A 20,635-nucleotide genomic window follows, 5' to 3' on the forward strand; every position below is an offset into this window, starting at 1 on the left:
AAGCGCTTACTATGTGCCAGGCACTGTACTAAGTGCTAGGGTGGATACAAGTAAATCAGGTTGGACAGAGTCCCTGCCCATGTGGGGCTCACAATCTCAATCCCCAAATTACAGATAAGGTACCTGAGTCACAGAGAAGTGAAGTGACTTGCCCAAGGTCACACAACAGACAAATGGTGCAGCTGGGATTAGAACCCCTCGTCCTCCCATATGAGGGATGTTTTTCAGAAAGTTGTGACATCCCAAGCACATGAAGAAGTGGATTTCTAGGAGCTTCTTGCTCTTCCTGCTTCCCACATAATATGAAATATTATAATATGGAATATTATCCTACGAAAGCAGCATGACATAATGGATAGAGCCCAGGCCTGGGAGTCAGCAGGTCATGGGTTCTATTCCTGGCTCTGCCACTTATCTGCTGTGTGATCCTGGGCAAGTCACTTCACTTCTCTGTGCCCCAGTTCCCTCATCTGTAAAATGGGGATTGAGGCTGTGAGCCCCACATAGAACAGGGACTGTGTCCAACATGATTTGCTTGTATCCAACCCAGCACTTAGTACAGTGCCTGACACACAGTAAGTGCTTAACAAATGCCACTACTATTACATAATCCAGGGTTTTTTTTCCTAGCTCTTCTAGATGGGATCCTGCTTGAGAAAAGGCAGGGGGCGGTGGAACAAATACCACTGGCTTTGGAACCTTGGTTCTTGGTCTTTTGATAGGTCTTCCCAGCACAAAACACTTGTATATATATGTACATATTTATTATTCTATTTATTTTATTAATGATGTGCATATACCTATAATTCTATTTATTTATATTGGTACTGTTGATGCCTGTCTATTTGGTTTTTGTTTGTCTCCCCACTTCTAGATTGTGAGCCCGTTGTTGGGTAGGGATTGTCTCTATTTGTTGCCGAATTGTACTCTCCAAGCACTTAATACAGTGCTCTGCACACAGTAAGTGCTCAATAAATATGACAATGAATGAATCCACCATATCGGACCGAGGACTTTTTATATTGCAACTTGTCTACTATATCAGCCTGTCAACTGAGCTCCTTTCATTTATTCATGTTTACTGAGCACCTACTGTGTGCAGAGCACTGTACTAAGTGCTTGGAGAATATGATATAGCAATAGACACATTCCTTCCTCCAGCCTCTCCTGACTCCTGTCCACAATACAAATTCTGGGGGATGGTGAAGGATAAATTTGACTACGCCATGAAGACTTTACCTATTGAAAACCCCATGGACAGGATTTTAATACCTCTAGTAAATCAATTGTATTTACTGAGCCCTATGTGCAGAGCACTGTACTAAGCACTTGGGAGACTATAATACAACAATAAAAAGACACATTCCCTGCCCCCAACAAGCTTACAGTCTAGAAGGGGAGGCAAAAACAGGAGGAGATTGTTTTTTGTTTTTATGAGATTTGTTAAGCACTTACTATGTGCCAAGCACTCTTCTAAGCACTAGGGTAGATACAAGACAATCAGGTTGAAATGGGTGGGGGGAAAGGGGGTAGTGGGAAGTATCCAGGAGGCGCTCAGTAAGTGTCAGCTATCAGCAAGCAAAGGAACCACATGGGTTATGAGATCTGAACTCGACTCAGAGGCTAGAAGTCTGATATGGAGAAGGTGTTTGCTGGATTTCTTGCTTCCTTCTAGTTCTGTACTCCTTTCCTGTAGCGTGAAATTCCCCTCATGGACAGAATTGACTGTACTTTTGCTCAAACTTCTGATTTTGTTTGGATAGGCAGTTGGATTATTTACCTGTAGAAAAGTTTGTCAGCTTCTTGCAAGCAAAACAAAGGCAATACTATAAATATTTTTGAAATACAATTTGTTTGGGTAAAAAAGCTCCATGGAGGCCTTGAATGGCACAACCATATTTTTACTTCTAACATGATGTTTATGTGTTGTTCACAGTAAGACAACTGTGGTATTTTGACAAAGTGGTTAAGCAGATACCTCTTGCTTTATAATGGCCTTATGGTAATAAGGAAATCAATCATTCGAAGCTGTGCTGCAAGTCTGCCTTTCAATCCAATAAAGGAGGATTGGTAATTAGCCTTTCTTCAGTTGAACTTGACTTGTACTCAACTGGAAAATCTCAAGAAATGCAGGACTTACTGCCTTACTGTTTATGAGCATAGCATGAAGATTAATGTAATGGTTTGTAAGAGGCTTTGTTTTCTGTGTAAATATAAGGTGTTAGTGTGATTGTTAGTATGATATTGTGAACTACGCGAGACCACAATAGGCCTTCCTTTTTTTTTCTTTTTTCCCCATTCATATCTTTTCTCTAAAGTCTCAACTTCTCCCTTGTCTTCCCTATCTTTCACTTGCTCACATTTTACAGGTGAGGAAGCTGAGGCCCAGGTAAGTGAAGTGACCTGCCCATGGTAACACGGCAGACAAGTGTCAGAGCTGGTATTTAGAATCCAGGTCTTTCAGATTCCCAGGCCCCTGCTCTGTCCACCAAGCCATGCTGCTTCCCTTGACGGTTTACCTAAAAATCTTACCATTTCAAGATGGTATGTGTTTCACCAGCCTTGGTGTCTTGCTGATGAGCGGCAGATATGGAACCGATTAGCTATTTGGAGCAGATGAATGGTCAGGCCAGGGCTCAGGGGGTGGGGAGAGAGAACCAAAACTGGCATCATAGGTTCAAATGACCAAACTATCCAGAGGGTGATAAATATGCAATTGGAGAAGCAGCACGGCCAAGCGGGTAGAGCATGGGCCTGGGAGTCAAAAGGTCATGGGTTCTAATCCTGGCTCCCCCACTTGTCTGTGTTGCTTTGGTCAAGTCCCTTAACTGCTCTGTGCCTCAGCTGCCTCATCTGGACTGTGGGGATTAAGACTTTAAGCCCTATGTGGGACAGGGACTGTGTCCAACCCGATTATCTTGCATCTACCCCACCAGGCTTAGTATAGTGCCTTGCACATAGTAAGTGCTTAACAAACACCAGGCTTAGTATAGTGCCTTGCACATAGTAAGTGCTTAACAAATACCATAATTACTATTATGCACTGCTCAACTGCCTCCTCACCCCCTTCAACCTTCGGCCTTCCGAAAAAAATCACTGGCACTCCTCCAGGAGAGGCAAAAAGAGTAGGAAGGTTAAGGGGACACTGAAATTGCTGCATTTTCCTCCTTTACCTTTTCTCTTTGCCTACCTCTACACACACACACACACATACACACAGAGAGAAACACCAGCCAATTCATATCCTTAGTGACTATCACTGCCAGTAGTTATGGGGCTGATGATAATCCAACATATAACAGAGCCATGTAAAGAACATAGACAGACATGTCGTATCCAGTTAACTGAGCTTAGCAATTCCTAAATTATCTACCAGCACCCATGTCTTCAAAAGGTCAACTCTACTTCTTATGGGTTTTGGGGGAAAGACTATAAGATCATCTCTAGGCTATTAGATCGTTTTGGGCAGGGGGCACGACTACCAATTCTGATGCATTGTACTCTCCCAAGTGCTTAGTTCAGTGCTCTGCATGCAGTAAGCGTTCACTTAGGAACATTGATTAACTGATTGAAGAAGATGGGGCCTGAGGATTCCCTGGCTCAGGAAAGAAAGCGTCTGTTCTTATCTTGGAAATGAATTTCTTTGATTTCTGTGTTCCTTTTCTGAGTGAGGGAAGGAGCAGCAGGCAGAAATAAAAATAGCAGAGTAAAGTGTTCATTTAAAATTTTATGTTTAAACAGAGCCTTATCATTTGCCTGTGTTATAACTTAACTGGGGTCTAATTAATGCACAGATTACATTAATAGAACCTGTGAAGCTATGTTTAAAGAAACCAGATCTTCCAGTTAGCAAAATTGCTGCTTTTCAGTCTGGCTCACTTCCGGATAGCCCAAGTAAGCAAATGGGAATTGCCAAAGCTAACAAGGATTGTAGACTATAACTTCACCAGAAGATATGCCCCATATGTCCAGAGAAAGTAATGATTTCTGCTGAGCAAGAGGCAGAAAAAATAATAATAACATTTGTATTTGCTGCATTGTTGCTTTCTGGAGAAAGACTACCTGATCCATTTCTCGGTTTCTAAGATACAAGACTGCGCAGGTGAAGATGGGAACACAATTCACGAATGGCACAATGACCTACACAACTGTGTGGACTATCTTATCACTTTGTTTGATCCATCAATAGTATTTATTGAGGTCCTAATGTGTGCTGACCATTAAGGCACTGGGAGAGTACAATAGAATCACAAAACACCATCCCTGCTCTCATCTAAACTCTTATAAGAGAAAAAACAAAAGTCTAATGGTGAAACTGTTTTGGCCTCAAGATTTCTCCAACGAATCACTATTATCTTAGTCTTAGAAAAGAGAGAATCTAACAACACAGCGAAGTCAGATTTCTTGGAAAGACAGCTATGATAAAAACAACCTTGAAACACTTTTTAACTGCTACAAGGGAGATGGGGCAAGCTCTAATCCTTGTTTTCCAGTTTCAATGCAGATTTTCCATGCTTCTGTCACTGTCTTCTTGGCCATCAACTACTGGTACTTCAAATTCCCAAGTTTTATACACGAGAGGGATCTCGACAGGTCAGAGAGAAGCATTAGGTGGGAGCTTTCTGAGAAAAAAGAACCACCTGATTCATTTCAGAGGCAGATCTTTTCAAGTGTTGGGCAGGTTTTTTGCTCACATTTCAAACTATTTTACGTTGACCAGTCTTGGAATGATTTAAAGGAGCTACTGGATGAACTAAAGCTGAGCAAAAGCTCCACCCTCTTGCTTGCATTTCAGTTACCACCAAATCTTATATGATGTGAAAATTATCTTCCTCAAATTAACTTGTATAAAAATGAATCACCCCCAAACACACACTTGCACATACACTCAGCCAAATGTGTCCAACCTGATTACCTTGTGTCTACTCCAGTGTTTAGAACAGTGTTTGGCACAAACCATAATAATTATTATTATTACATTAAAACATCCTGGAGGAGGCAGAGAGGACTCTTTCCCATGGTTTAGAGAAAATGTGCTTTGAAAACATATTGAGTTTCCACATGGTAAAACCTTCTACAACAAGACATCCAATAAGGCAACAAGAGCACTTCAGAATTGTTTGATTAATATCTAAACTTACCAGTCTGATTAATCAAACTTATGTAAGATGGTATATCAATCTGAAAAATCCCCTCCCACCCCCCCCACCCCAGCCCAACCCCAATCATAGTCAAAGGAATAAGAAGCACACAATAGGTGCTCAAGAAATACCACTGATTGATTAGTTTGACCCAAACGTACCACAATGCAGGGCTGGCCAACACAGTTAAGCCAAACCGTGATCTGATGCAAAAAGCAGCTGAAGAGAACCACAAAACTGCTACAAAGAGGAGCACAGGAGGAAGAAAGAAAGAAAGGAAAAAAAAAAAAACCCAGCAGAGAATGGTCAATTTCTCTTATGTGGTCAGTACCTTTTCCGGGACAAAGCTGGCGTACCCCAAGGAGAGGGAAGAGAAGCCTCATTTGACAGGCAGGGAGGAATCTGTTCTGCACGACTACAGACAAAACAGACACAGGTGTTTTAGACACATGAGAAGAGAGTACAAGAAGCAGGCGGTTGGTTAGTTGGTGCAAGAATCCCGATACGGCCCACGCCCAGTAAGGGGAAAAGAAGACACGAGCCCTCAGGGAAGCAGACAGGCATGCATGCAGAGAGCACTTCGCTAGGGAATTTTCTATCACGTTGGACACTGAACCATTTTGGGTTCTCCATAAAAGACCCAACTTTGGCCTCTGCTGATCCGAGCTGATCCAAACCAATCCATTCAGATTTGCCTTAAGGTGAAGCAGAGGAAAAGCTCGAGGCGGTATAATCTGAGCAATCACCCATTTCGAATGTAAATGATGGAGAAGCAGAGACACAGGGCAGCCTAGAAGTAAGGCCAATAGCACCCTCGAAGAAATGTGAACATTATTAAAGTTGAATTAGGGAACAGAAGAGAAAACAATAGGCGACAATAGCCACCTTCCCATTACCTGGATCACTACTTCTGGACTTTTCCACGCACCTATACTACTACTACTACTAATAATAATGATGGCTTTTGTTAAACGCTTACTATGTGCAAAGCACTGTTCTAAGCACTGGGGGGGGGATACAAGGTGATCAGGTTGTCCCACGTGGGGCTCACAGTCTTAATCCCCATTTTCCAGATGAGGTAACAGGCACAGAGAAGTTAAGTGACTTGCCCGAGGTCACACAACAGACATGTGGTGGAACCGGGATTCGAACCCATGACCTCTGACTCCAAAGCCCAGGCTCTTTCCACTGAGCCACGCTGCTTCACTGTGCTCGGCATGAGGAAAAGGGCTCAACAAATAACACTGGTTGGTTGATTGGTTCAGAAGACTAAAGCAGGTATCTTTTTTGGTTTTGGTTAACTTTGTTACAGTGTAGTCACCCTAGTACTCATTACAGTGCTCTGCATACAATAGGTGCTCAAGAAATACCACTGATTGATTAGATTGACCCAAAAGTGCCACAATGCAGGGCTGGCCGATAGTAATAGTAATAATGGTATTTCTTATGTGCTTACTATGTGCCAAGCACTGGGGTAGATATAAGCTAATCAGGTTGTCCCATGTGGGGCTCACAGTCTTAAACCCCATTTCAGACGAGGTAACTGAGGCACAGAGAAGTGAAGTGACTTGCCCAAATTCACACAGCTGACAAGTGGAGGAGTCGGGATTAGAACCCATGACCTCTGATTCCCAAGCCCGTGCTCTTTCCACTAAGCCATTCTGCTTGGAAATACTATTAAGCAAGGTCCAGGAAGGTTGTGACGCTACTGCCTACAGAATATGGGAAAGAGAGGCTGAACGAATGGTTTAATGAAAAGGTTGCTACTTTGGGTTTTTAGAATCCCCGCAGGTTGCTCATTCAGTTCTGGAGTTCCTCACCTCTATGAGCAGTGAACTATAGCGCATACGGTTAGCTCTCTTCTGAACAAACATAAAAACAGCAAACCCAACGCTTCCACTTTTCCGAGCACAATTCACAAGTCCCAGGAAGAAGTGGTCCTTCCACTTTACAATTCAGAGAGCCTCATCTCAGATGGGCAAACAAATTCGAAGTAAAACCCAGAAATGACCATTCATAAGACTAACTCTGCTCTTTCTGCTAGGCCTTGCTAAGACTTTGGACTTCTGGTTCTGCCTTTTTCCCCTTCCTAAAATGGCTACTTCCATCACATTCCTCTCTTTCTCTCTCTCTCGCTCTCTCTCTCTCTCGCTCTCTCTCTTTTTGGAGGGAGGGGCGAGGAATGGCATTTGTTAGGCGCTGTACTAAGTTCTGGGATAGATGCAAGCTAATCAGGGTGGACATAGTCAATGTCCCATATGGGGCTCACAGTCATAAACCCCATTTTACAGATGAGGTAACAGAGGCCCGGAGAAGTGAAGTGACTTGCCCGAGGTCACACAGCAGAAAGTGGCAGAGTCAGGATTAAGAAACCAGATCCTTCTGACGCCCAGACCCATGCTCTACCCATTAGACTACACTGCTTCTTGGGATTTGCCCTGAAAGTGAGTGCACATTTAGGTTACAGATGCTAAAGGTATTCTTTATATAGTGTGATTATTAATAAAGCCAAAAGGCCCAATCAGGGACCAGGACTCCTTTTACCTGTGAGTAACCCTGGGGGAACCACTCAAAGGAAAGGGAGTACTTTGATACTTACCCCACCCCCAGTCCCAAAGCACTTATACTTATATCCTCTACTCTGCCATTTCCCCCTCTGTAGTGTATTTAATAATAATGGCATTTATTAAGTGCGTACTATGTGCAAAGCACTGTTCTAAGCGCTGGGGAGGTTATAAGGTGATCAGGTTGTCCCACAGGGGGCTCACAGTCTTAATCTCCATTTTACAGATGAGGTAACTTAGGAACAGGGAAGTTAAGTGACTTGCCCAAAGTCACACAGCTGACAATTTTCAGAGCCAGGATTTGAACCCATGACCTCTGACTCCAAAACCCATGCTCTTTCCACTAAGCCATGCTGCCCCTCTAGATTGTAAACTCCTTGAGGACAGGGACTGTTCTACTCTATTCTTCCAAACACTTAGTATAATGCTCTGCACACAGTAAGCTCTCAATAAATGCTGTTGACTAATTGATAGGTCCCCTGACAGATTATTTCTGGCCTGTGTTTTCCGGGGGAGTTCCAGGCCAAGGGGGCTGGAGGCCTGTGGTTCTGCCCCTCACCACCAGTAGCCTATGTGGACTGATGGAAGGAGCAGGCTAGGGAGTGGAGGTGGAGGAGGGGAGAGAGGGAGCTGAACAACTGAGGTTAGAGGCCTCAGTATGAAGGAGAGAGAGGGAGAGAAGAGGGGGAGAGAAAGGGAGAGAGGGAGACGAAAATGGGGGGGAAGACAGGGAGAGAGAAAGAGGGAGACAGAGAAAGGAAGGGAGAGAAAGCGAGAAAGAGAGGGAGAGGGAGACAGAAAGGCAGAGGGAGAGAGAAAGGGAAAGGGAGAGAGAGGAAAAGAGGGAGAGTGGGTGAGAGAGGGAGAGAGAAAGGGAGGGAGGGGGAAAGAGGGGAAGAAGGAGAAAGGTAAGGGGACAGTGCTTAGTAGAGTGCCAGGAACATAGTAAGTGCTTAACAAATACCATTTAAAAAAGAGAGGGAGAGAGAGTGGGAGAGAGAGGAAAAGAGGGAGAAAGAAAGAGGAAAAGAGAGAAAGAGTGAGAGAGAGTGAAATTGAGGGGGTGAGACAGAGGGGGAGAGGGAGAGAATCTACTGCAGGAGGTGGAGTAATTTACATATGAATGGATCAGGGAAGGAGGGAGACAGAAAGGCAGAGGGAGAGAGAAAGGGAGAGGGAGAGACAGAGGAAAAGAGGGAGAGTGGGTGAGAGAGGGAGAGAAAAAGGGAGAGAGGGGGAAAGAGGGGAAGAAGGAGAGAGAAAGAGAAAGGGACAGTGCTTAGTAGAGTGCCAGGAACATAGTAAGTGCTTAACAAATACCATTTAAAAAAAGAGAGCTGCTGGTAGTGTGTTCCCATAGACAGAGTGGCATGGGGCGGGGGGGGGGGCGGCGCGGCAGCGTGAAGGGACGTGGGGAAGAGGCAGCCTGTGGGAGCATCTGAAACCTAACCCACCTGGCCTGGATTGAAGACGGACAGACTCAGAACTGCTCCAAGGTCCAGGAGAAGGTGGGCAGCAAGGAGGATGACTAAATGTACAGCATATAACTGGATCTACTCAATTCAAATACAGATCTGGTATTAAGTCTCATTTGGTCAGACCTTGGGGTCTGGTGAGGCAACATGTCCTTGTGTAAAGAGTACGGGGATGAGTGTCTGTAATTTTATTTATTTCTAATGATGTCTACTCGTACTGATGCCTGTCTCCCCGAGCTCGCTGTAGACAGGGATTCTCTCTCTCTGTTGTTGTATTGTACTTTCCCAAGTGCTTAGTACAGTGCTCTGAACACGGTAAGTGCTCAATACATATGATTGAATAAATGAAGTGTCAGGGGACCTAAGCGCCAATCCCTACTCTAGCACTTGCCTGCTTTGTGACCTTGTGAAAGGTAATTTCTCTATGCCTCAGTTTCCTCAGCTAGAAAAAGGGGATAAGACACTTCCCACTCAGACTGGAGGCCCATGTTCGATGGGGATTGTGTCTGATCTGTTTGCATTATAACCATCCCAGTGGTTAGCACAGTGCTTGGAACAGTTTCAGGGCTTAACAAATACCACAATTGTTTATCATGATGTAAAAAATGGAAATTGACTTTATGTTACTTAGGTTAGACTAGTTTTAATAGGGTAGGAAAAATGAAGGCATGTTGCCTAGCCACCTAAACTAATTGTCTTTGTTAAAAGAAGCATGTTTTCCTTCCCTTCTGTGGAGCATCTGAGTTAAGTGCTTCAAAAGCCTTAGTTGCCACGGTATTTGGGACTGGTTCTTTTATAAAACTGTTGGTCACTATGGCATAAATGTCGACAACCTCATAACTGTTCTTTCAAATGCCTCAGAAGCTACTTGAATCTAGGCTGCAAATCTCTCCTGAGGGGGGAAAAAAAAGGCACTCATTGATTTTGTACAAACAGGACCAGATACATTTTCCAGAAAAGAGGGTCAAGCCTGGGCTTCTTCACTAGAGAAGAATGAAATCATACCTTTCTTTGAAACTGATCGGTCAAGCTTTCCACGCAATTTAATGTCTAGGGAAGAACAAAGCCCATACATACCTGTCAAAAGAATCCGTCGCTACCTTGTAGAGGTAAATGAACAGTTTACTGCAATGTCGCAATGTGGGTGACACCGACTCCATGCCAATCAGATCGTCCTCTAGTAATCTCTGAAATGGCTGGGTGTTCGAGGGGAAGACATTCAAGGAACTAATTTTTCGCAAGTCAGAGAAACAGCCGAGAAATCGAACAGCGTCTGCCAGCTTTTCGTACTGGATCTCCGTCTTGAAGAAATGCGAGTTGGCCGGCTCGTAGCGCATGGCCGCAGTCAGCGTGCAGAAAACCGTGTGGAGGAGCTCAAACACATGGTTCTGGTTCACTTTCTCCCAGCCATTCTTGGGCGGAGAGCTCAAGGATCTCTCCATAGCGACAAGCAAAGATGTGACGTACACAAATCCCCCGACTTTCCGAAAAACAGTTCTGGTGCGGTGACTCTCTCTCAGGACCGACAGGAGGGCCTGTGAACATAGGGGAAGAGGGATGACAGTGAAGAAATGGGAGCTCAGTGATCGTTGAATGCTTCTTCTCTATGGACCAATACGAAATCCAACAACACAATCCAATGTGACTTTACCCAAATACAGACGGTAAGACCTAGCTGGAGCTACGCTTAGGGCACTGGAAAACTTCCATTGGTCAACTGAATGCTCTAAAAATTGACAGGCCTGAGGCCTACACAAGTCTAAAAACTGACGCCCACCCTTGTAGAGAAGCAGCATGGCATAGTGGATAGAACACAGGCCTGGGAATCAGAAGGTCATAGGTTCTAATCCCAGCTCTGCCACTTTTCTGCATTGTGACCATGGCCAAGTCACTTCACTTCTCTGAGCCTCAGCTGCCTCATCTGTAAAATGAGGGCTGAAACTGTGAGCCTCACATGGGACAGACACTGTGTTCAACCCTATTTGCTTGTATCCACCCCAGCGCTTAGTACAGTGCCTGACCAACAGTAAGCGCTTAACAAATACCATAATTGTTATTATTATTACTCGTTCCACGAGGACACACTGGTTCAACAAATCCCCACGTCTGCCCAAATGAGATTTCATATGGGATCCATATCTGAATTGAGTAGATCTGGTTACATGCTGTCCCTTCCTCTAGGCTGTAAGCTCACTGTAGGGAGGGAATGTAATAATACTAATAATTATGGTATTTGTTAAGCACTTACTAACAAATACCAAGCACTGTTCTAATCATTGGGGTAGATGCAAGGTAATCAGATTACCCCACGTGGGGCTCACAGTTTTAATCCCCATTTTACAGATGAGGTAACTGAGGCACAATTTAGTGACTGACTTGCCCAAAGTCACACACCAGACAATGAAAGAGCCGGGATTAGAATCCACGTCCTCTGACACCCAAGGCTGGGCTCTTTCCACTAGGGCTTCCTGCAAGCTTCCCCACATGGTTCCCAGTGGCCCCCCCATCAGCACAGAATCGGGGTGAAGGCTGCTCTGTGCCATGCAGCGGTGGAAGGTGGCAGAGGTGGAAGTTGCTGAACGTTATGTGTATGCAATCTACACTGTAAGCTCGTTTTTTTATGATATTTGTTATTTGCTACGTGACAAACACTGTTTTAAGCACTGGGACAGATACAAATTAATTAGGTTGGACACAGTCCCTGTCTCACATGGGGCTCACAGTCTAAGTAAGAGGGAGAATGGGAGAACCGAGGCACATAGCAGTTAAATGACTCGCCTAAGGTCACACAGCAAAAGCGTTTGGCAGAGCTGAGACTAGAACCCAGGTCCTCTGGCTTCCAGGTTCATGCTCCTTCTCCTAGGCCATGCTGCTCTTCATCCTCTTCCCTCATCCCCTCCTGTTACCTTGCTACAAGTCCTCTCACCTCCAACATTACAGTGCTGTCGCCAATTTAGAAGTACTAGCTTGGAGTGGTGGAGTGAATCGTGTTGTAATGCACCTTGCTTTAGAAGTGGCTCTACCTCTTTAAAAGCATGTTCCCAGTGATTTTTTTCATTCTGCCTTTTTTTTTCCATCTTAAGAGATGGAGTTGATACTCAGGGCCTCTGCTGCCTCACCCTGGAGTCTTTTGGAGGAGACGGGAGGGGGCTGATGTGAAAAGGGTGGTATGGGGGAAGAGATCAGAATTCCATTTTCACCCTCATCTGACTCCCTGTGCATGAAGAAGCACCCACAGGAAACTTCTTTTTCCTTTAGATTATCGTGTGATTAATATTCCATTAGGTTTTAAGCTCCTCGAGGGCAGGGAGAGTATCTACTAATTCTATTGTGCTGTGCACACAGTAAATACTACTGATTAATTACTACTACATACAATTGTATGTTTTACCTCACTTCTAGAGTCTATAGACTCATTTCCAGATAAATAAAACCACTTACTCCCCAGTAAACCCTGCATCTTTCAAGATTGGAGGTCACGGCTACCAAGCTGCTCAAATTGATTTGCTAATGCATAATAATAATAATAACAATAATAATAACAAAAAATTGTTATGCATTTACTATGTGTGAAGCACTATACTAAGTACAGGGGTAGATACAATACAATCAGATCAGTCACAGTCCATGTCCCACAGGGGGTTAACAGCTTAATGAGGAGGGAGAACAGGTATTTAATCCCCATTTTACAGAGGATGTAACTGAGGCCCAGATAAATTAATTGATTTATCTAAGGTTCCAAAGCCACCAAAATTATCATGCACCTGGGTCGTAAGCCTTAAGCCTGAATCAAAAAGAAAAGAGAAGACATGGAAAATATCACCAAATGGTTTCCTTATTTTGTTTCTTTTGTTATTTCTGAAGTGTAATGATTTGAGAATGGGTAAAATAATTAACCAGTCCTAATCCGTGTCAGGACACCGAGTACGGCACACAAAAAGTATAATTTGTTGGTTGGCTTCTTGTTCTGGTTTGGGGGCCTTTTAAAGTAAACAATTATGCCACAAATGAATCATACACGCCATCAGTGCTAAAAGAGATGAGACTCTCTATTTCCATCCACTTCCTCTTTATCAGGGCTCTATCCTTTAGGAGAATCAAATTGTCAGTATTCTTAGAAAAAGGATAATGGTTCATCATCAGTCCACGGGTTTTCAATTTTCCCTATTCAACACTGAGAAAAACACAGGCAGAGAGATGTTAAATGACTTCGCCAAAGGGACAATGAACCAGTGGTTGGCAACAAAATCAAGAACAGCCAACCTGCAAGCTAGGTTTTCAACTTCCATCCATCAGACCGTAGTATTTATTCAGCACCTACTGTGCGCACACAGCAGTGTACTAAGCACTTTGCAGAGTAGACAGAATTCCTGCTCCCAAGGATCTTTGGATCTAGAAGGGAAGGCAGGCACTACAATTATGTACAGATGGAAGGAAAAGGGGATATGTACAGAAATTAGTCATTAGAGCAATAAGGAAAGGTGTGCATACAAGTAGTGTTAAGGGGAATTGTCAGTCCATTGGGGTTTAAGTGACACAGAAATGCTGAAATAGCAGTTCAGGGAATGTAATTTTCAGAAACTGAAGGTTTCAAGTCTCTTCACTTCTCCATGCCTCAGTTCCTTCATCTGTAAAATGGGCATTACAACTGTGAGCCCCATGTGGGAAATGGACTGTGCCCACCCTGATTAGCTTGCAGCTACCCCAGTGCCTAATATAGTGACTGGTCCACAGAAAGCACTCAACAAATACTATTCAAACCCCTTGCAAAAAACAAAAAACACTCCCCTGGGCCTCTAACTCCCAGGCTCGTGCTCTTTCTATTAGGCTACGCTGCTTCTGCCCAGACCCTAGTCTGGCATTTAGAGGCTGGGGATTTGACTGCCTGAACTCTGACTGGTTTTCTAAAGATTCTGCCTGCAAGAAGGGTTGAAGAAGTTCAAAAGAGTATCTCCGCTTTCTGGCCCTCGTTAGGTGACCGAGGGAAGCTAAAGCAATGGGAAGCAAGGAGTGGAGGGAGGTCTTTTCCCTTTATTTAGGCTTTATTCTCCACTGAAGGAGTTAAATGAGCAAAGGGAGAATGGCTAAATGTGCATCATTACTGAATCACATCCAAATTAAAACCTCAACGATGATTCCTTGCTTGTCATTTGCTTGTCATGTTATTTTCCAAGTTCATCGCCCAACTTGGAAGTATCTGGTACCAAAATGACACAATGTTATGGGGAAGAATCCAAGCTGCCGTTTCTCTAGAGCGATACTCCCTCCTACCACCCCTGTTCTAAGGCCCTGACACCATCTTACTTAAAGGAATGGAGGCCCAAGCCAATCATCAGGTGTGATCATGGCAGAAGCAGCATAACTAATGCCATGTTTGACACAAATCAAAGCTAAAGTTCTTGTTCTTTAAAGTGATTTAAAGCAATCACCTTGCTCCCTCCTACCTCACCTCACGGCACACCTACTACATTCATTCATTCAATCGTATTTATTGAGTGCTTACTGTGTGCCGAGCACTGTACTAAGCGCTTATCTATCTTGCCGCCGACCTCTCACTTACATCCTGCCTCTGGCCTGAAACGCCCTCCCTCTTCATATACGACAATGACTTTCCTCACCTTCAAAGCCTTATTGAAGGCACGCCTCCTCCAAGAAGCCTTCCCTGACTAAGGCTTCATTTCCTCTTCTCCCGCTCCCTTCTGCATCACCCTGATTTGCTCCCTTTATTCAACCCGCCCCACCTCAACCCCACAGCACTTATCTAAACATCCACAATTTCTTTCTTTCTATTAATGTCTGTCTTCCCCTCTAGACTGTAAGCTCATTGTGGGCAGGGAATGTCTGTTATATTGTACCCTCTCAAGTGCTTAGTACAGTGCTCTGCACACAGTAAGTACTCAATAAACATGTTTGAGCGATTGACTTAAAAGCACTGCTTCACGGAGGGTCGATTTACGCCAAACATTGCTGGATCTTCTTCGGACCAAGGAAGGGACAATTTATTGAAAGTTTGGAAACATTTTCTATACAGTCTCATTTCCCTCCCATCACCAAGCATTGGTAGACAAGGTTATCAAAACTTGGGTTCTTGAGGAAGTTAAAAGGAAGAACATAAAAAGAAAAACCAACCCCAAACACTGCATTTGAAAAATTACTCCCATCTGTAACTCACAAAACCAATCTCCACCACAACGTTCCTGATGGTGAGATTAGCCTGAAACATTTCTCTTCTGAATTCTCAACCCAAGGCAGTTTTAAGGAAGGAGAAAAGAAGACTTACCTTTAAAATATCCGTCTTCAATTGTAATTCTGTGGGCGGAGCTGAGTGCATCAGTCCTAAAAGAGTGCCCATGTCATCATCGCCGCTAGGTGACAACACCAACTGTTGAATGATCATCAGTGCATGCTGTCGACACTGAGGATACTTGACAATATTGTGTGCACACCTGGCACCTCCAAATTCCCGGAAAATTCCTGTCAAGGGGTTGGAAGGCAGGAGAAAGAAACAGGAGAGAAACAGATAGGGCAGCTTATTACCGACTGATTACAGCTATCAAAATTCAAGTTCCATCCCTGATATTTTCTTTTCAGTTACCAAATATCTTTCTCATCAATGGATCACTTTTCTACAAGAACAACCAGTCCATGTTTCTGCACTCCTCAAGAACTTCCAGTGGTTGTTCTTCTACCTCCACATCGAACTGAAACTCCTTCCTGTCAGCTTTAAAGCACTCAATCACCTTGCCCTCTCTTACCTTACCTCATTACTCTCCCAATACAATGCAGCTCACACACTTTGCACCTCTAATGCCAGCCTACTCACTGTACCTCAATGTCATCTATCTCGCCACCCCAATCTCTCACCCATGTCCTGCCTCTGGCCTAAAACTCCTTCCCTCTTTTCCCTCTTCATATCCAACAGACAGGACTCTCCCTACCTTCAAAGCCTTACTGAAAGGCCCATCTCCTTTCCTGATTAAGCCCTCATTTATTCTTCCCCCACTCTCTTCTGTGTCACCCTTGCTCTCGGATTTGCTCCCTTTATTCACCCCTCCCTCAGCCCCACAGCACTTATGTCCATATCAATAATCCATTTCTATTAATGTCTTTCTCCCGCTCTAGTCTGAGATCTCACTGTGGGCAAGGAACATATCTACCAACTCTGTTGTATTATACTCCCCAATGCATTGAGTACAGTGCTCTGCACACAATAAAGATTCAGTAAATACAACTGATTGACTGATATTTATCAAGTGGAGAGGACAGTACTAAGCAGTTGGGAAACTCCAGTGGTTGCCCATCCACCTCCACATCAAACAAAAACTCCTCATCATTGACTTTTAAGCAGTCAATCACTTTGTCCCCTCCTACTTCACCTCGCTACTTTCCCACAACAAACCAGCCCCCACACTTCTCTACACCTCTAATGCTAATCTTCTCACTGTACCTCAATCTCATCCATCTCGTTGCCGATCTCTTGCCCACATCCTGTCTCTGGTCTGCAATGCCCTCCCTCCTCATATCCGACAGACAATTACTCTCCCACCCGTTCAAAGCATTACTGAAGGAACAGCTTCTCCAAGAGGACTTCCCTGACTAAGCCCTTCTTTCCTCTTCTCCTACTACCTTCTGCGAATCCCTGACTTGCTCCCTTTATTCATCCCCGCTCCCAGCCCCACAGCACTTATGTACATATCTGGAATTTATTTATTTCTATTAATGTCTGTCTCCCACTCTAGACTGAAAGCTTTTTGTGCACAGGGAATGTGCCTGATTATTGTTATATTGTACTTTCCCAAGCACTTAGTACAGTGCTCTGCACCCAGTAAGCCTTCAATAAATACGAATGAATGAATAAATGACAAAATAACAAAAAGACTTGGCAGACACGTTCCCTGCCCGCAACAAGCTTACAAATACGTGTCCACTGGATTGGGGTGTCCTCCTGATTTTTCTCACTTGCCATAATTCACTACATCTTTTGCGGCGTAACAGCCTGAAACCAGAACATTCTCAAACTCTATGGAAGAATGTTCTGAGATATCTATTTTTGATAAACGGTCTTCATTATACGGCTCTACTAGTTCTCAGTGATACAAAACCCAATTTTTCCAAGGGCCAGATTGAGGCAAGGGATGTCTACTAATTTTATTGCATTCTCCCAATCATTTAATTCGGTGCTCTGCACAGACTCTGATCTCAATAAATACTAATGACTTACTGATTGTTAAAATAGGTAGTTTGGACATTATGTCTTTGGGACCACCATGAGCCTTGTAAGTAAGCTACAGCCTAAACTGTGTATTCTCAGCTGCATTACCCAAACCAGGTCTGAAAAACTGGATGCTCCCCCTCAAGGGCTAAGCCACTGAGCCACACTGAAGCTCCTTGTGGGCAGGGAACATGCCTGTTGATTATTGCAGCGCCCTCTCCCAACCTTAATACAGTGCTGTGCACGCAGTAAGGGCCCGATGTGTAGGACTGAATGTTTTGTTTGTTGTCTGTCTCCCCCTTCTAGACTGTGAGCCCGTTGTTGGGTAGGGACCGTCTCTATAGGTTGCCAACTTGTACTTCCCAAGCGCTTAGTACAGTGCTCTGCACACAGTAAGTGCTCAATAAATACGATTGAATGAATTGAATGAGTGAATAAATACAACTGAATGAATTGAATAAATGAATGAAAGGGCTCAGCCTATCAGGGAGTAAACTTGGGGGAAGCAGCATGGCCTACTGGATAGAGCAAGGGCCTGCCAGTAAGAAGGACCTGGGTTCATTCATTTATTCAATCGTATTTATTGAGCGCTTACTGTGTGCAGAGCACTGTACTAAGCGCTTGGGAAGTACAAGTTGGCAACATATAGAGACGGCGGTCCCTACCCAACAACGGGCTCACAGTCTAGACGGATTCTAATCCCTGCTCTGGCACTTGTCTTCTGTGTGACCTTGGGCAAATCACTTCACTTCTCTTTGCCTTAGTTACCTCATCTGTAAACTGGGGATTAAGACTGTGAGCCTCATGTGGGACAGGGACTGTGTCCAACCTGATTAGCTTGTATCTACCCTAGCACTTAGAACAGCACTTAACAGATACCATCATTGCCATCATCATGAGAAGTGAGTTCAGTTTTCTTGCAAATTCTCCATCACTAAAGACTTCAGTTTTTCCTCTTCTATATTTCCTAATGCCACAATCCCTGCCTCCTACGTACAAACCAAATTGGGGCAGGAACCTTGTTTTTTCCATTTCACTGAAGTGGGTACTAACCAATGACCCTTGAAATGGCTAGTCTAAGGAATTCAATGGTCTTTTTTCCGATGGGGAGATTTCGCTTAGCCACTGCACTTAAGATAGGAATGTCTAATAACCAGCCTTTCAGGACAAACACCCAATTTCACCCCAGAACAAACAAGCTGGTTTGTGTTACACCTTGTGGAGAGAGAGGGAAGCCAAGGAACTTAGTAGTTCACTCCAGGAAATGCCATTCAATTCACTAACTACAGTTCAATCACTCAGTGGTATTTATTGAGTGCTTACTAAGCACCTGTGAGACTACAATTCAAAAGATTATATGTAGACTGTCCCTGCCCACAACGAGCTTGCAAACTAGAGGGGCAGACATACATTAAAATAAATTACAGATGGATGTGAGCTTAAGTACTGTGGGGCTGGAGGAGGAGTAGAATATTAAAGTGCTTTACGAAGAACACCCCAAGTGATTCACTTGGTACAAAAACTGCCACTTCGCTGGGTGACCTTGGACAAGTCACTTCAATTCTCTGCACCTCAGTTCCCTCATCTGTAAAATGAGGATTAAGATTGAGCCCCATGTGGGACAGGGACTGTGTCCAACCAGATTTGCTTATATCTAGCCCAGTGCTTAGTACAGTGTCTGGCACACAGGTAGCACTTAACAAATATCACAATTATTAGTATTAGTGGTAAGTGAGGAAGCTGTGTTCACTACCAGCACCCTTTACTAAAGTTTCTGGAAGCAATGGAGGTCTGAAAGTGGACTTCCCTGACTAAGCCCTTATTTCCCCTCTCTACCCTCCTCTCTGCGATTATGCATTTGGCCATATTCATTCATTCAATCGTATTTATTGAGTGCTTACTTTGTGCCGAGCACTGTACTAAGCGCTTGGGAAGTACAAGTTGGCAACATATAGAGACGGTCCCTACCCAAAAATGGGCTCACCCTCTTAAGCACCTTGATACCCCCTCCCCCTACCCAAGAGCACCCATTCATTCAATCACATTTATTGAGCACTTACTGTGTGCAAAGCACTATACTAAACACTTGGGAGAGTACAATATAGCAATAAAGACTCATTACCTCTCCACTCATGCAACTATCTTTATGCTTAACTATTTTCCCTGTTCATAATTCATTTTAATGCCTATCTCTCCCTGCAGACTGTAAGCTTATTTCGCATCTACCAACTCTGTTGTGTTGCATTTTCCAAGTGCTTATTACCGTGCTCTGCACAGAGTAAACGATCACTAAATACCACAGATGGACTGACTGAAATGTAGAGAATGCAAACCAGCGAACCAAAGAAAAAGGGAAATGCAAAACCTTGAATAATTATGATCAGAGGATGGCACTTCAAAGGACTATTTATCCACCCTGATTTTTTTTTTTGTTTTGCCTACTTCACCCAGTTGGACAGTTCACTGGAACCGTCAGTCAGCAACCAGAATCCCAGACTGCATATTAATTAATCAATCTCTGGCCACATCACTGTACTAAGCACTGGGAAGGAGCACGGCCTAATGGAAAGAGCCTGGCCCTGGGAGTCCAGAGTTCCAATCCCAGCTCTGCCACTTGCTGCTGTGTGACCTCAGACAAGTCGCTTAACTTCTCTGGACCTCAGATTCCTCATGTGCAAAATGGGGATTCGATACTTGTTCTCCCTCCCACTCAAGACTGTGAGCACCCTAAGGGATGAGCACTACGTCCACGCAGATTATCTTCTATTTGCCCCTGCACTCAGTAACATGCTGGGCACATAGTAAGCGCTTAACACCATAACTATTATTATCATTAATAACATGGCCTGGGAAAGGAATAGCGCTGGCTAAAATTCTAGAAAGCAAATACTTCTCCGTTCGCTCGTCTTCATCTCTAAGAACGAACCAGGAATTATGTCAGCAGCGTCTGAGACTGATGGGTTGTAAGAGAAGAACCTAACAGACTACTGACCTACATCATCACCTCTGGAGTGTTTTCTCTTCCTAATGAAAAGAGGGGACCATTTCGGAACATTTCAAAGGAAACCCCATGTTCTTCACTAAGCAGAAAATTAAGCTCTGGAATTAGAGCTTCATGTCTAGCAGGATTCCTCTGGTGTTGATGAGGTCCTTTCCATCAAACAGAAACTCCTTACCCTCGGCTTTAAGGCATTCAATCGCTCTCCCCCTCCTAACTTAACTCGCTGATCTCCTGCTCCAACC

At 44.0% G+C, this 20,635-nt stretch overlaps 1 protein-coding gene across 3 annotated transcripts in view; it reads right to left on the bottom strand.

The window, feature by feature from the left end:
* Window positions 1-20,635, bottom strand: part of WDFY3 (WD repeat and FYVE domain containing 3) — a 226,385-nt gene that overhangs the window by 123,631 nt on the left and 82,119 nt on the right. For all 3 annotated transcript variants that reach the window (XM_038769261.1, XM_038769260.1, XM_038769259.1), the window contains 3 exons: window positions 15,461-15,654; window positions 10,258-10,715; window positions 5,473-5,556 (listed from right to left, as the gene is read on the bottom strand). In XM_038769261.1, the coding sequence (XP_038625189.1) occupies window positions 5,473-5,556; window positions 10,258-10,715; window positions 15,461-15,654 (736 nt within the window). The remainder of the gene's footprint in view (window positions 1-5,472; window positions 5,557-10,257; window positions 10,716-15,460; window positions 15,655-20,635) is intronic.

Source organism: Tachyglossus aculeatus, chromosome X5 (assembly GCF_015852505.1).
Source record: "Tachyglossus aculeatus isolate mTacAcu1 chromosome X5, mTacAcu1.pri, whole genome shotgun sequence".
NCBI classification, from domain to species: Eukaryota; Metazoa; Chordata; class Mammalia; order Monotremata; family Tachyglossidae; genus Tachyglossus; species Tachyglossus aculeatus.